The sequence below is a fragment of the Carcharodon carcharias genome, chromosome 30 (assembly GCF_017639515.1).
Source record: "Carcharodon carcharias isolate sCarCar2 chromosome 30, sCarCar2.pri, whole genome shotgun sequence".
NCBI classification, from domain to species: domain Eukaryota; kingdom Metazoa; phylum Chordata; class Chondrichthyes; order Lamniformes; family Lamnidae; genus Carcharodon; species Carcharodon carcharias.
In genome coordinates this window covers 19,587,412-19,604,633 of record NC_054496.1, presented here as the reverse complement: position 1 = coordinate 19,604,633, position 17,222 = coordinate 19,587,412, and the positions used below count along the sequence as shown (strand labels likewise).

At 44.7% G+C, this 17,222-nt stretch overlaps 2 protein-coding genes across 2 annotated transcripts in view; both read left to right on the top strand.

Annotated features, from left to right (window-relative positions):
* Positions 1-7,868, top strand: part of LOC121271393 (adhesion G protein-coupled receptor E2-like) — a 57,941-nt gene extending 50,073 nt beyond the window's left edge. The window contains exons 15-19 of the mRNA XM_041177370.1: positions 227-293; positions 1,602-1,693; positions 3,956-4,124; positions 5,640-5,771; positions 7,430-7,868. Coding sequence (XP_041033304.1) covers positions 227-293; positions 1,602-1,693; positions 3,956-4,124; positions 5,640-5,771; positions 7,430-7,441 — 472 coding nt within the window. The 3' untranslated portion in view covers positions 7,442-7,868. The remainder of the gene's footprint in view (positions 1-226; positions 294-1,601; positions 1,694-3,955; positions 4,125-5,639; positions 5,772-7,429) is intronic.
* Positions 7,869-10,702: 2,834 nt separating this feature from the next.
* Positions 10,703-17,222, top strand: part of LOC121271392 (adhesion G protein-coupled receptor E1-like) — a 60,789-nt gene continuing 54,269 nt past the window's right edge. Inside the window, exon 1 of the mRNA XM_041177369.1 lies at positions 10,703-10,779. Coding sequence (XP_041033303.1) covers positions 10,749-10,779 — 31 coding nt within the window. The 5' untranslated portion in view covers positions 10,703-10,748. The remainder of the gene's footprint in view (positions 10,780-17,222) is intronic.

Below are 17,222 nucleotides of genomic sequence, written 5' to 3'. Positions count from 1 at the left end.
CAAACATTATATAACAGAACCTTCAGATCACTGAATATGATTTACGTTCTACTGGTCTCTTTCATGTAACCAAGGCTGCAATCTATCAGAGAGTAACGCGAGCCTTCAAGGGGTGTTCAAAGGGTTCTGAGGGAACTTTCTGTGATGGTGAGGAAGGGGTGGGTCAGTGAGATAGGGAGGATCCCATTGTTGTCCCTGACTGTTTCAACTTTCTATTCTGTTTCAGCTGCTGGCTGACAATTGAGAATGGATTTATCTGGAGTTTCATTGGACCACTCTGCACAATAATTCTGGTAACTATATCATCTTTCAGGTGTTTGAGAAGAGGAGGTTCAAGGAATGCCCACTTTATACTTATCCCTTTAGCTAAAATTATAACAACGTTGAGGTCATTTTGTGGTGCAGCGGGTAGTGTCCCTGCCTCTCAGCCAAAAGCTCTGGGTTGGAGTTCCGCTCCAGGGCTTGATGACCAGGGAAGGTCTGTCCATAACATGGTCAAAAGGGCTGATTATCAGCCTGCAAATCCTTCCAACACATGCTAATGGCAGATGGTAACAGTGGAAGTGATTCTTGGTCAGTTCGAGCGGCTGAATGGCTTACTTCTGTTCCTTTGTTCCTAGGCTTTGGAAGTACCTTAAAGGAAAGGCAGTGGTGCTTTGTTCTTCAGAGGCTCACACCTCTCCCATAGTGAGGGGAGGCCAAGGCTTAATTACGCAGCCATTTCACTGAAAAGCTGTCAGCCAGAAGCCAGAGTCCCCGTGTGTTCTGAAGTAAATCGTACATGATGCACTTACCTCTCAGGGCACAGCATTATTTTCGACTTAAGTTTACCCAGAAATTAAAACCTTGTTCTTTCACACAACAATTTAGATTTATATGGTGCCTTTAGCTTCATAAAACAACCCAAAACACTTGATGTAAATATGTTTCAGACAAAATCTGGCACCAAGCCACATAAGAAGATATTAGGGAAAATGAGCCAAAGGGTGAAGGGTTGTCTTAAAGGAAGGGAGAGAGGTTGAGGAGGGAACTCTGGATCTTAGAGCCCAGGCAACTGAAGACACAGCCATCAATGGTGGAGAGATTAAAACTGGGGATGCTCAACAGGCCTGAATTGGAGGAGTGCAGATATCTCGAAGGGGGGTACTGGAGGGGATTACAGAAATAGATAGGATGAGGCCATGGAGAGGTTTGAACGTTTTAAGTTTGAGGCGTTTTTGAACTGCAAGCCAATGTAGAAAGATGAGCATAGGGAGTGGTGGGTAAACTGGACTTGACATGAGTTAGGATACAAGCATCAGAGTTTTGGATGAGCTCAAGTTTATGGTGAAAATGGGAGGCCGGCCAGCCAATAGCCACAATTCGAATAGTTAGTTACAAAACCAGGAGCCACGAGTATAAAATACTAATCAATAAATCCATTAGGAAATTGAGGAGAAAATATTTTAAACATTGGTAAGAATGTGGAACTCATTGATACAAAGCGTAGCTAAGGCTGGATACATTCTATCGCAAAACAACCCAGAACACTGCCGGTTGGTGTTATAACAAGCTTTCTCCACTGCTTTAAATGATTTTGTTCCCGCTTGCTTTCCCCACAGTTTAATACAGCCCTCTTCGCTGTGACGCTCTGGATGCTGAAGGCACAGCTCGTACACCTGAATGCAGAAGTCACGAAAATTAAAGACATGAGGCAAGTGAACCTTGGGTTCAGAACTAAAGCGTTACGGGGGTCCGGGGGTGGGGGGGGAGGGTGGGGGGGAGGTGGTGGGTGATGTGAAGGGAAAGATCTTTCTTTCAGATGTACCCAGAATTTTTGCTGCTTTCTTTCTTCTTTCTCTCTCCCCCTACCGCCTCACCCCACCACTTCTCCTAGGTGTGTCCATACCCAAGTGGTAACAAGCTATTCAATTGTTGCAGTCTTCATCCCCAAACCTGCCTCTGTATTGGGCTAACATTCATACATACAAATCTTCCCGATGTTACGCTCTGGTTGTACAGAGTCTTGGTCAGACTCCCTCTGGACTGCTGCATCAGCTCTGGGCACTACAGTCAGAAAGGATATATCAGCCTTCAAGGGGGTGTGACGCAGGTTCATGAGGATGACAGCAGAGCTAAGGGGTTAAGTGATGAGGATAAGTTGTATAGACCAGCTTGCATTCCCTTGAATTCAGTGTCATGTCCAATTGTTCTGTGTTTGATTCTGAGAGTCTGGTAACTGATCCATGCTCACTGTGCTTGATTGGTTAAGCCTGGGTGTGGGCTCAGAGCAAAGTAAACTGACACTATGGAAGCTACTAGAAGCTTCTGGAAGGATGACATGGGCACTTTAAAGCATTGTATAAAACTCAAAATAAAGTTCCTGCATGTTTAGAAAATAGTGTCATCTCTGCATTGCTCTGTGGAGAATCAAATATATAAATGTGCAACATTCAGTAGATTAGGGAGTAATCTGATCAAGGTGTTTAAAATGTTAAAATGATTCGATAGGCTAATTACAAAGGCACTATTCTCTCTGATGGAGGAATTGGGAACAAGGGGCCATAATCTTAACATTAGAGTTAAGCCATTCAAGAGGGAAATAAGGAGGTAGAAATAAGGAAGCACTTACTCACACAAATGGAAGGAGAAATCTGAAATTCTCTGCCCACAAAAGCTTTGCATGCTGAGGGTCAGTTGGAACTTTCTATCTGGGAAACTTGGATCGACAGATGTTCTTCTGGGTAAGGGTATCAAAGAATATGAAGCCAAGGCAGGAAAATGGAGTTGAGGTACAGATCAGTCATGAATGGCGGAATAAACCCAAGGGGGTGAATGGCCTAATTTTGTTCCTAGGAATCAAACAGAGGGACCCCCAGAATGGATTCCTCTTGTACATAAAAGACTAAATATTACTTCTGAAAATATTGGTAAAAAACACCCAATTTTTATGAGTGTCACTTCCCTAACCAATGGAATTAAACAGGATTAAGACCTGTATTAAAGCAGAATGCAAAATGTCACTTGAACAATATCACAGACAGATTATGCGTGCTCGTGGTTACTCCACTAGAACCTATTTTAAGGTGGTGTGAGAGGACAGTAGTTATACTGCTCTCTGCTTATTGCTCCAGTCAGTGAGATGCAGGGTTCCGCACACTGACCTCCAATTATCGGTGAAACTTTCAGAACAGTGGAAGTTATCTTTGCCGGCCTTGACACATTTGTATTTCCCCAAGTAATAACTTCAGTCAGTGAGGTGTGAAATGCTTTGAGGTGCAATGAAACATCACAAACTCAAAACTGTCCTACAACGTTAAGCTCGAAGTGCAAGATTTGCATTTCTATACCATCTTTCACAACCTCAGGATGTTGCAAAAGTGCCTAACAGCCAACAAAAGTAGTATTGTGTTGTCAGTTTTGCAGTGTAGAAAATGTGGCAGCCATTTTGTGCACAGCAAGGTCCCACAAACAAAGAGGTGATCATGAACAGGTAATCTGATTCAGTGCTTTTGGTTGAGGGATAAATATTGGGGAAACCTCCCCTGCCCTTCTTTGAAATATTGTCTGCAGGATCTTCTCCATCTGCCCAACAGGGCAGAACTCATCTGAAAGACAGCGCCGCTGACAGTGCAGTGCTCCCTCAGTGCGGCCGCTGTGGCAGCCTAGATTTTGTGATTAAGCCTCTGGAATGGGACTTGAGCCCACAGCCTTCTGACTCAAGGATGAGCATACCACCCATTGAGCCACAGTTGATACTGATCTGCCCTGGACAAGATGTGAAGTTAGCAGGCCTCGGAGGGAACATAAAGGCTAAGGTCGTTTCTCACTTTCCGACAATGACGGAACATTGAGGAGCAATTTAAATTGAGATACTTATTTGTACTTTCAACTAACAGTGCTAAGATAACCAGCAACAGTAGTGCGTTATAACTCACTGCTACTCTTGTCTTACCGAATTCACTGCTCTTTACAGAATTCTAATGTTTAAAGCCGTCGCACAAGTGGTTGTCCTGGGCTGCCCCTGGATTTTCGGCGTGTTCCAGTTTTGGCATTCAGAAAAGGTGATGGCCTATTTATTCACCATCGTCAACAGTTTTCAGGGAATTTTTATCTTCATCATCCTCTGCTTGTTAAACCAGCAGGTAAGATGTGCTCTCTGCTTTCTCTATTCTTGAAGTGCCCTCGATAAGTTAATTTTACCTCCACCCTGAAGTGAGTACAGGGTCCAAAGCAACCCCCACCCCCCAAAACCTCCCCTCCCTCACTCCCTGCCCCACCGCTCTCAGGGACACAGTGTAAACCCAGGCAGAGAACGTTAGCCGGCTACTGAGCCATTGGCACCATGGCAACTCACAGCTTCCATGTTATAGTTTTCTCAAACATGATAAGGACTCGGATGAGGTTGGTGGGGCACAATTTTAACCTCAACTATTGAGAAACTGACAGGATTGGGTGTGTAGCGTTCAATGGTTCAATTGTTGTGTGTTTGATTGTATGTGTCCGTTAACTGGTCTATGCTCACTGTGCTTGATTAGCTAAGCCTGGTGTGATGACTCAGAGAAAAGTAAACAAACTGGAAATAAATTTCTTGCACATTGTATAACCTGGAATGTATTATCTCTGCATAGCTCGGAGGTATCAAATACAAAACACACTGGTGAACACAACATGGTACAAAACTCATTTCTCACCCCATCCAATTTTAACCTGAATTGAAGTCAGTATCGGAGCTGAATCTTACACCGCCTCTCTTATCCTCCCAACCTCTATCCCTCCCTCTCCCTTCCTCCTCTCCTCCCCCTCCTCCTTCGTGCCACCACCTCCCAACCTCTATCTCTCCCTCTCCATTCCTCTCACCTCCTCCTCTCCTCCCCCTCTCCCTTCTCTTCCCCTCCTCCTCCTTTCCATCTACTCTCCTACCCTCCCACCCTCTCCCCTTCCCTCTCTACTCCTCTCTCCTCCACCTTTCCCCACCTCTCCTCCTCTACCCTCCTCTTTACTTCTCCTATCATCTTCCTGCCTCTGCTCCCCCCTTCTCCCATTCCCTCCCTTTACCTTTCTTCACCCCCACCTTCCTCCTTTTGCACATGTCTTCCTCTCCTATCTTCTCTCCTTCCTTCCCATTCCTTCCTTCCCCCCTCTTCCCTTCTCTCTCCTCTACATCCTCTCCCCTCTAACTGCTTCACTCTTACTGTCCCTCATCTTTCCCTCTCTCCTTCCTATCCTTTACTTGCCCCATGCCCTGACCCCTCACTACAGGAGTACCATGTGCTCTTGAACTGGTTGACACTTTTCATAACCTGTACAAACTTTCTTTAATTGCATGCATGCAGCAAGAGCAAACTTTGCACGAAGACTTGCTGCGTGGAAAATGAATTGGCTCCGTCACCTCAAAGCCTTCCGTTGCCGAGGAGCAAAACAAGGAGACAGAACAACACTGAATCCCAATCCATCAACATCCCATGGACGGGCAGACTGTGAATGGAGAGGCAGGAAGCAATGAATCTGCCAAAGGCCACTAGTGTAGTGTCGGATATGAATTGTTAAAAGTACAGGGGTATGACTTCTCTGAAATGGGCCCCTTATGCGTAAGACATGCACTTTCTGTTTGAAGCATATCAGTTAAAATCTGCTTTCCGTGTGATCTGTGCCTAAAGGTGAGAGATGGATACCGGGCCTTTTTCAATAGGCTGCGCATGATCAGGAAGAAAGCTGGCTTCACCAATTCTGAGACCGCCAGTGTGCCGATGACCAGTGCAACAGTCAGCAGGCCTTTGGTCCAGTGTGATGTAAGTGCTATGTTATCAGTCATGCTGAGTTGTTGCGTCAGCTCATGACACCCCATCATTCCAAAGAAAATAGTCACTGACCCTGGACTCAATGCTCAATATCACACTATGTTTTGCATTTCCTCACTAACCAATCGGAAGAGCTTCTAGTCCATTAGTTATCCAATGACTCACAACATTTGCTGTAAAGGGTGCGACTTAACAACTTGTGCGGTGGCTTTTTATAGGAGATTGTCATACTTCCTTGATCTCTCATGGAAATCTGAGAATTAGAGAACACTGAAATGGTTGAGTAACACTCTTTGTTAAAGCAAGTCAATGAGACACATTAACAATGTTAAAAATCCAGCACCCTTGAGATGGAGACTATGCTGGATTTTGCATTTTCCCGGGTTTTGAATTACCCGCCGTTAGACTGGAGGACTAGACATATGTTTTCTGTTGTTGCATGGTGCAGGACTGAGACCTAATCTGAAATTCATAAAACAGCATTGCCAGGAGCTCGATGCTGCTCAGCAGAACCTCACCCTCACTACGCCAGTCCCTTCACTGGGATTTAACGAAAATAAATACAGGTAGGTGTCCCTTTTGGTTGAAAGGAGTTAATGGACCCAACTCCAATTACAGAATATGTAACACAGCTCCGTCACTCTGACTATAATGTAGGTTTCCCCCAGGTTTGCAGACCCCTACAGAGAGAATCCTTGACTCTATCCCGCCAGTGGAACAGGCAGTCATGGGGAGGATCGGTGGGGGAGGCAGACCTTAAAGCGCTGCAATGTAATCAGGTCCTATATGTTCACCATTCTGGCTAATCCCGTCCTCCGGGGTCAGCCTGCGATTGGCCTCTCTATTCCCACACTTACTGGGTTCTGGGAGTGACACTCCGATCCCCCAAGAGAAGAATGCCCAGTTTTTGGACAATTCCGGTTTCCAGGCAGCCTGATTTTGGATAACCTACCTGTGATAAAACACAATCACTTAATAGCAATAAAAATAGATTTACATCATGTACAGGGGACTCCTCAGAAAACACATCACCATTACTGCTTACATTGGCTTCAGTAAGATTAGATAAGTTCCCAATGTGTGCTCGTGTCTGTACCTTGTACATGTATAAATACATAATGCCATTAAGTCATTGTGCAATGTCTCTTCAATGAGTCTGTGCAATGATGTCTGTACTTGCTAATGAGAAACCGAGTATATCAGTTAGGATAAAGGCAAGATACTGCAGATGCTGGAAATCTGAAACAAAAACAAAAAATGCTGGAAAAACTCAGCAGCTCTACTCTTCTGTCTGAAGAAGAATCATACGGACTCGAAACGTTAACTCTGTCTTTCTCTCCACAGATGCTGTCAGACCTGCTGAGTTTTTCCAACATATTCTGTTTTTAACATCAGTTGTAGCCTTTCTGCTAAACTCTTCCTCCCACCTACATAAAATGAGCCTATTCTTAACAGAATGTCTCCCTACAGTCACCTGACTGATTTACTCTGTCTTCTCACAGTTGGTTAATGAGGTCATGACTCCACAGTTTGCAGGCCAAACTGCATAGATGTTACAGAATGAGTATTAATATTTTAAAAGCTCACCATGGCTATTCTACCTGGTACATTGATCTTTGCACCTCATATGTTTCTGTTTCTCTCAACAGGAGACGGTTTAAGTAATTTGGCATCCATTTATGTTCCCGCATTTCACCAGAAGCTTCCGTGGCCATCATCACAGCTACAAAAGTGGTTGAAGAAGGGGAAACATTTGCATTAGCAACAATGGACAGGTGGTGATGTGGCATGACCTACGAGGGTTAGAAAGGTCTTGGCCATTTCATTGGCAGTCCTGGAGGATTAGGGGGACACTAGTTGGTGGACACCTTAGGGAAAAACATAGATTTGCTTCATGTTCAATGGTAGAAAGTAGACAGGTCACATAGACCAGGAGACCACCCGCTTTGCATCACCCACTGCACTTTTCAGACCGGGTAGGCTGTCGATAAGTTGACTCCTTTTGGGCATTCAGTTGAGTTGTGTCCCGTATATGAACCAGTAGAAAGAAGACCTCAAGATAAAAGCAAAATACTGCCGATGTTGGAAATCTGAAACAAAAACAGAAAATGCTGGAAAAACTCAGCAGGTCCTGACAGCGTCAATGGAGAGAGAAAAACAAAGTTAACGCTTCCAGGGCGCATGATCCTTCTTCAGAGCATCAGACCCTTCTTCAGACCCTTCTCCAGGGTCATGGAGACTCGAAACATTAACTTTGTTTTTCCCTCTCCACAGATGCTGTCAGACCTGCTGAGCTTTTCCAGCATTTTCTGTTATTGTTTGAGAAAAAAGACCTTGTCCAATTATGGAGCAATTCCTGCATACCAGTCTTACTGATGGTACCATGTTATCTCATTTATGCTAGTTGGCACTGCCATGTGCCCTTGAAGTTATACTTGCATTGCCGTCTGGCCAATGAGTCAATCACTAGTTTAGGATCGCAGAGTAATGTTCCCTCCAAGTGACAGGGGCACACCACCACACAGCAATCAGAAATGTGCCACACATGAGCAACTTTCTCCTTGAAGATAGACGCATGCACAGCCGAGCGTCCATCTTAAAGGAGCTGCACAGTGCGCCAAGTCGGCCAGGAAATTTGAGGAAACTTTGATGCAGAGGGCAGTTATAGAACCTCGGCTGAGATGAGCTAACTCAGAGTGGAACAGGGATTGAACGTAGGACATTCCTGACTTCTGTAGCTTAGGTCTGCCCTGAGCATGATGGAGCAATTCTGTAACATGCTATGATTCTATGATGGAAGTGTAAAATAGTTCAAATCTGGCTAAAGCCTGTAAACTATCAACAGTCAACAATGCATACGTGGTCATCCATTCAAATCTCATGTCTGAGACTTGAGCACAAAACCTAGGCTGACACTTGGGTGTGGTGCTAAGGGGCTGCTGCACTGTCAGAGGAACCGCGTTTCATGGGATGTTACACTGAGGCCTGGTCTGCTTGTTACAGCAGCCATAAAAGATTTAATGGGGTGCTTTGAAGAAGAGCAAGGGAGCTCTCTCAGTTTCCTGGTCAACTCTAATCCCTTGGCCAACATCACCAAAAGCAGTTTGTTATATGTTTTATTTGGGAGCTCACTGTGCTTAAATTGCCTGCTGCACTTGTCTACATAACACCATTGCTGCACTTCAAATGTGACTCATTGGTTGTAAAGTTCCTTGGAGCTCCTAAGGAACAAGGCAAGGTACTAGATGTTTCATATACATCGTTATTCCAGTTTTGGAATTCCTTCCCTAAACCTTCCTGCCTTGCCTACTCTCTCTCTCCCCCTTTAAGACCATCATTGAAAACTACCTCATCGATCAAGCTTTTAGTTACCTGGTGCTCAGTGAGTAGCACTCTTGCTTCTGGGTCAGAAAGTTGCGGATTGACATCCCACTTCAGGGATTGAGCACAAAGTAAAAATCTGGACATACTTTCTGACCTTGCAGTGCTGCACTATCCGAGAATATAGAATGGTTACAGTGCAGGAGGCTGCCATTTGGCCCATCAGGTCTGTGCTGGCTCTTGGCAAAAGCAACTCATCAAGTCCCACTCCCTCACCGTTTCCCTGTTGCTCTACAAATATTTTCTCTTCAGATAATTATCCAATTCCATTTTGAATCTGTCTCCACCACACTCTCAGGCAGTGCATTCCAGATCCTAACCACTCACTGTGTAAAAACGTTTTTCCTCCTGGCAGCATTGCTTTTTTTTGCCAATCCTTCCAAACCCATCACCGCTACCACCTAGAAGGACACGGGCAGCAGACACATGAAAACACCACCACCTGGAAATTCCCCTCCAAGCCACACACCATCCTGACTTGGAAATATATCATCATTCCTTCACTGTCACTGGGTCAAAATCCTCCCTTCCCAACAGCACTGTGGGTGTACCCACATCACATGGACTGCAGCGGTTCAAGAAGGCGGCTCACCATCACCTTCTCAGTGGCCATTAGGGATGGGCAATAAATGCTGGCCCATCCAGTGACACCCACATCCCATGAATGAATGAAAAAATATCATCTTAACTCAGTGCCTCAACCCTTTCACCAGTGGAAACATATTTTTACCTTATCTACTCTGTCCAGACCAGGTGCTGCCTTTCAGATAAGATATTAAACCACCTGCTCTCACAGATAGATGTAGAGGTTCCCCAGCATTATTTTGAAGAAAGACAGTGGAGATCTCCTTGGCTTTCTGGCCAATATTTATTCCACAATCAACATCAGTAAAAGAAAACAGATGACCTGGTCATTATCACATTGCTGTTTCTGGGAGCTTGCTGTGCGCTATTTCGCTCCTGTGTTTGCTGCTTTACAACGGTGGCTTCACTTCAAAAGTACTTCATTGGCCATGAAGGATGTTCCTGTGGTCATGAAAGCCGCTATATAAATGCAAGTTCTTTCTTTCACTATGATTGTTAAACCTTGGCCCATTATGCCCGAATTCTAATTAAATAAACCGCTGACATTGATTCATAAGACACGTGGTTTACTTATGGAAAGCATAGTCTACCAGTGATTGTTTGTAAAAAGCCCACAGTGTAAGAAAATTTATTTCATAAAGCTAATCTAAACCTTCGGCATGTGATGTACGCTTATTGTAGAGAACGAGCTCCGAGGTGTATATTTTTTACCAAAGTTTCACTCATGTTATTGTTACCGAGTTTTTCTTCACTGCAAGCAATCATTTTGAATGGTTCATTATTCTTGTAAATAAAAATATAACAGTTCCTGAAAAGACTGGCTTCTAGTAATGTTGTACAGCTTTAAGAATCGTCCCACCCTGGGTCGATTCAGAGTTCCTGGTATCGAGCCAGGCTATCCTCAAGTGGAGAATTTGCTTGCAGACGCTGGTATTAAGTGCAAAGTGACACTGTATGAAGCAACTGGGATCAAGCCTGCGGGAGACTACGCCTGAGAAAAGTATGGACCGGAGACGTTGCGATCCGGAATTGAGTGAGTATTGCTTGTGTGTGTCAAGTCAAATTGTGGGAGAACAGAAAAGAAATAAAAAAAAGAATTATAGATGCTTTCTGCAACTAAATACTATCTCCTCCCTCTCATCTATACAAATGAGCTATCCATTAACCAACATCACTAAAACACACTATTATCATATTATTGTGAATGGGAGCTTACTGTGTGCAATTTGGCAGTTTCCTTTCTTGAATTACATCAATGACTGCAGTGCTTGTAAAGTGCTTTGGAAAGTACTAAAGTCACAAAAGGCACTCAGCGAATGAAATACTTTATCTTATTTATTATTTAACTAGCTATTTCATATACCATCTATCTATCTTTCTGTCTATGGTTCAGCTGATATCACTGTTTCCCAGTGACCCAAAAGACTGTGGGTTTAAGTTTTGCTCCAGAGAGCACAAAACCAGAGATGACACTGCAGTGCATTCCAGACAGCACTGTCAGCCAGAGGCATTAAACGGAGGTCCCTGTCCTCCCTTGCAGTCAGACGTAAAACGATCCCATGGCACCATTGCGAAGATGATCAGGGGAAACATCCCTCATGTCTGGGGCCAATATCCAGCCCTCACTCAGCGTCACTAAACTGGTTATCTGGCCATTATCACATTGCTGTTTGTAGGAGCTTGCTGAGGGAAAATTGGCTGCCGTGTTTCGAATATTACAATCGGTGACTACACTTCCAATGTCATTACATGTGAGAACATGAGAAATAGGAGAAAGAGCAGGCCATTTGAGCCTGTTCAACCATCTAGTAAGATCATGGCTGATCCACCTCAACCTAACTACCTGCACCATCCTCATACACCTTAAGAAGTCTACCTCAAAAATCTTTCTCAAATATATTCAATGACTGAGCAGCCACAGATTCTGGGGTAGAGAGTTCCAAAGATTTCCGGGATGTCCTGAAGTCATCAAAGGCACTTTTTTTATTTATTCATGGGATGAGTCTGTCGCTGGCGAGGCCAGTGTCTATTGCCCAGCCCTAATTGCCCTTGGGAAGGTGGTGCTGAGCTGCCTTCTTGAACCGCTGCAGCCCATGTGGTGTAGCTACACCCAAAGTGCTGTTAGGGAGGGAGTTCCAAGATTTTGACTCAGTGACAGTGAAGGGACGGCGATATATTTCCAAGTCAGGGTGGTGTGTGGCTTGGAGGGGAACTTCCAGGTGATGGTGTTCCCAAGTGTCCACTGCACTCGTCCTTCTAGACGGTAGCAGTCGTAGGTTTGGAAGATGCTTTCTAAGGAGACTTGGTGTGTTCCTGCAATGCATCTTGAAGATGGTACACACTGCTGCTACAGTGTGTCAGTGGTGGAGGTGATGAATATTGTGAATAGGGCGCCAATCAAGCAGGCTGCTTGTCCTGGATGGTGTCAAGCTTCTTGAGTGTTGTGGGAGCTGCACTCATCCAGGTAGGTGGGGAGTATTCCATCACACTCCTGACTTGTGCCTTGTTGATGGTTGCCAGGCTTTGGAGAGTGAGGAGGTGAGTTACTCATTGCAGGATTCCTAGCCTCTGACCTGCTCTTGTAACCACAGCATTTATCTGGCTAGTCCAGTTCAGGTTCTGGTCATGGTAACCCCCAGGATGGTGATAGTGGGGGATTAGGCAATGGTGAAGCCATTGAATTTCAAGGGCAATAGTTAGATTCTCTCTTGCTGGAGATGGTCATTGCCTGACACTTGTGTGGCATGAATGTTACTTGCCACTTGTCATCCCAAGCCTGGACATTGTCCAGGTCTTGCTGCATTTGGCCATGGACTGCTTCAGTATCTGAAAAGTCATGAATGGTGCTGAACATTGTGCAATCATCAATGAACAATGCACTTCCGACCTTATGACGGAAGGAAGGTCATTGATGAAGCAGCTGAAGATAGTTGGGCCTAGGACACTACCCTGAGGAACTCCTTCAGTGATGTCCTGGAACTCAGATGAGTGACCTACAACAACCACAACCATCTTCCTTTGTGCTAGTTATGATTCCAACCTGTGGAGAGTTTTCCCCCTGATTCCCATTGACTCCAGTTTTGCCAGGGCTCCTTGATGCCACACTCGGTCAAATGCTGCCTTGATGTGAATATATAAATGCTATTGCTATATAAATGCAATTCTTTGTTTGCCTGTCAACTGGCAGAAGACATGGACTTTTTCCAGTTTAATTAATTCCTTTGGGTAAGACATGGATCGCTCCCATTGCTGTTGAATTTTGCATTCTCCAACTGTTTCACTAAATCAGAGCTCACCTTTATTGTTGCTTATAAGTTCAAATAGTGACAAAGTAGTCATGGAATGGGAAGAGGATAACTGGTTTCAAACTGTTGGGAATATTAAAGGGATAAAAACAAAAAAACTGCGGATGCTGGAAATCCAAAACAAAAACAGAATTACCTGGAAAAACTCAGCAGGTCTGGCAGCATCGGCGGAGAAGAAAAGAGTTGACGTTTCGAGTCCTCATGACCCTTCGACAGAACTGTCGAAGGGTCATGAGGACTCGAAATGTCAACTCTTTTCTTCTCCGCCGATGCTGCCAGACCTGCTGAGTTTTTCCAGGTAATTCTGTTTTTGTTCTGGGAATATTAAAGGGTTGGTTTTAGGGTGATGATTGTGCCACTTGACTACTCTCAGGTTTAAGCCTAGATCTGAGCTGAATAATTTGCCTAGGAGTGGAGAATGGGCCCCAGATTCTACCCCCGCAAGTGACTACCTCATGATCCTGCCAGAAAGTGCTGTGTGGGTGGGAGGGGGGCGGGCATGTGCCTGCAGAGGCCTGTTCCTGTCTGTTCAGACGTAAAGCATGAAAATTTGAGAACAATGGCTCCCTTCACCGATCTCTCTGGGATGGCTCTATTAGGGCACACTGCAGGAGGGCACCTGAGTTGTTACTCTTGAGGTTATAGAGTTATACAGCACAGTAATAGGCTCTTCGGCCCATCATGTCCATGCCGGCCATCAAGCACCTATCTATTCTAATCCTATTTTCCAGAACTTGGCCCATAACCCTGTGTGCTACGCCGTTTCAAGTGCTCATCTAAATGCTTCTTAAGTGTTGTGAGGATTCCTGCCTCTACAACCCCCTCAGGCAATGTGTTCCAGATTCCAACCACCCTCTGGGAGAAAAAAATTGTTCCTCAAATCCCCTGTAAACCTCCTGCCCCTTACCTTAAATCTATGCCCCCTGGTTATTGACACCTCTGCTAAAGGAAAAGGTTTGTTGCTACCTGCTCGTAATGACCCTCGTAATTTTGTATACCTCTAACAGGTCCCCCCTCAGCCTCTCTGCTCTAAGGAAAATTAAGTCTCTCTTCATAGCTGAAACGCTCCAGCCCAGGCAACATCCTGGTGAATCTCCTCTGCACCCTCTCCAGTGCAATCACATCCTTCCTATAGTGTGGCGACCAGAACTGCACATAGTACTCCAGCTGTGGCCTAATAGGTGTAGGAATAACTTCAGCAAAACATTGGAGCAACATCTCTCCCAGTTAAATCTGCCTAATTCAAAACTTAATGAGTGGGATCACTGACTTGAGTTCTCACCTTTGCTTTGTTTCCCATCAGAAAATCAACACAGCTATAATTGGAGAAAAACACAGATCCCATTTTAAAATCTAGACGTTTGGGCCTGGATTTTTCTGGGGCAAGTGTGAGTGTGTCAGGGCAGGTGAGAGGGAAACCCCACTCTCAGCCTGAGGCAGGAGTCTAAAGGATAATGTCATCGGGCTGAGGTTTTGGAATTTAAAGTAGGCCTCCCCCTGCCTGCCTGTATCTAAGGGGTGCCTCGGCCTACCTGAAAGTCGGCAAAGATGAAATTACTCACATGGGAATGAAGCAACCCCAGCCTAATTTAAACACCCACCTCCTCTCTTACACCATTCTCACTGGGCCGGGTTTGGACAGGGTGGGTAGGGGGTGGTGGGTATGGTTGGGTTGGCGGCAGAGGTGTTAAGATTGAGCCCAGTTTAGAAATTTCCCAGCAGCCCACACAAAAATGGATAGGCCTCATTCTACACCTAAACAAGATGTGGAATAGAGTGTTCAATCTAAGATGGGGTCTTCATGAATGAATCAAAGCTTCGATGCGTATTCATACGTTAATGAAGCAACGATTCAGTGTCTTAAAAAAATTCATGTTGGAAATGGGAAATTGAGCAACATACTGAAAACTGAATTCAAGTTGGGGAAAACCATCTGTTTATGGAGTAAATTGTTATGATCCGGAAAGCGGTCTCTGAACGGGCAGTCGATCCACTACTGCCGCTGTTGGCTGAGATCAGCGAACTCAGCGTCAACTCGAAATCCAGCTCTGGGCCTCAATTGATGGATCCACCTCCTGGGGTAGCTGCTGGGTGGATGTTTCCCCCTGGCTGGGAAGTTTAGAATTGGAGAGACACAGTCCCAGAATAAAGGCTCAGCTATTTAGCAAATAAGGAGAAACGTCTTCACTCAGAGGACTGTCTTTAGAATTCTCTACCCCAGAGAGCTGTGGGTGCTCAGTCATTGAGTATAGTCAAGCCTGACACTGATGAATATTTGGATACTAAGGGATATGGGGATAGTGCAGGAAGATGTACTTAAGGTAGAAGATCAGTCATGATTTAATTGAATGGTGGAGCAGGCCCATGGGACAAAATGGCCCACTCCTGCTCCTATTTTTTATGTTCTAATGACTTTTTCCTTTAAGTGAAGGGAAGAAGTGAAATTTCTCAGGACTGGCTAGCTGGGTCTTCAACCTATTTCAGGGCTTTGCTGTCTAAATACAGTAGGGCCACAGTCATATCAATAAACAAAACATTCCACAAGTTTACAGGGAAAATACTTAAGGTGGGAACTTCCTGTTTCCGTTCATTGTTGTAGTTGGTCTTTTGAAATGTGTTTTCTTAAACAGACTCCAAACCTGTGTAAAGACATTTCGGCCCCTCCCAAACCATTACAGCCAGCTATTGTGTGGGAGAATGTTCCTTCGTGTTTCTCTCCAGTCAGATGCGTCTCCAATACGCAACTTGGTTTAAAAATAGATTGCCCTCCAAGTACCGAATGGCTAAGGGGCCTCCTTATCAGAAAGACACGCTGGAGGCTCATTTTTAAATGGGTAGAGAATAAAGGTTATGCAAAGCAAGGGCACCCCAATATTTAAGAACTTCTTACCCTTTCCTGGTGAGGCAGTCCAGAACTGCTCTTCAAAAGGTGCTTTGGGAGCCCTGTGGCTTTGATAAGCTGGTCTTTAGACACAAGCTCTTAAGCTTCATGAAGAGAACAAAAACTGAGCATGACTCCCATTTCTGGGCACTGCTCGATGACTTCTCTGCCGAATCACATACAGCATGCAGGTACAGCAAATGATTAGGAAGGCAAATGGGGTGTTGCCTTATTATTAAAGTTGCACACAGTGTTGGTGAGACCACATCATGGCTGATCTGACTGTGACCTCAAAGCTCCTTTCCTGCCCATCCTCAATAACCTTTGATTCCCTTGTTAGTCAAGAATCTATCTATCCGAGCTTTAAAAATACTCAACGGCCCTGCCTCCACCGCTTTCTGGAGAAGAGAGTTCCACAGAATCACAGCCCTCCCAGAGTGCTGCACTGGTGTAAGCCTTAGATTTTTGCGCTACGAGCCCTGGTGTGGGAATCTTGCAACTCACGGGTGAGAGTGCTACCAACTAAGTCACAGCAAAACAGCTGGAGTTAAGGTACGGATCAGACGTGAGCTAACTGAATGGCTGAACAGGCTTAAACCGCTATAAAATACGGTCAGTCATAGAGAAAATTGTAGACAAGAGTAGTAGGTGTACACAGTAACTGGATGAGGGGAGAAACCAGTGAAGCTGGGATTATTCTCCTTGGAGAAGAGAAAGTTAAGGGGAGATTTAATAGAGGCATCCAAAATCATGAGGGGTTCTTGATATAGTAGAGAAGGAGAAGCTGCTTCCATCGTTGGCAGGAGGATTGGAAACCAAAAGATGCAGATTTAAGATAATGGAGACTTGAGGAGGAATTTTCTTGCACAGCAAGTTGTTGTAATCTAGAATCCACTGCCTGAAATGGTGATGGCATAAAAAAAGAATGAACAATAACTTTCAAAGGTCAGTTGGGTAAAAACCAGAAAAGGGAAAAATTGCAAGGCCATGGAGAAAGAACAGAGGATGTGGGCACTGGGTTGACTCTTTCAAAGAGCCGGCACCAGCATGGTGGGCTGAATGGCCTCCTTCTGCCTTGTGAGATTCTATGATGTTCTGTCAAAGAAAGTTAAACTGCTTAATTAGAACAATCAAGATATTTTCTCCCCAAGTTTTCATTCATCAGTTTCTCAATGAATGCACCAAGTTGGTTCCTGAAGGTATTGTTCAGATATATATGGTGCAATAAGTGTTGTTCTGGTTACATATCCATATGAAGTAGATTAATTCCATTGAGTGGGAATCGAGAGG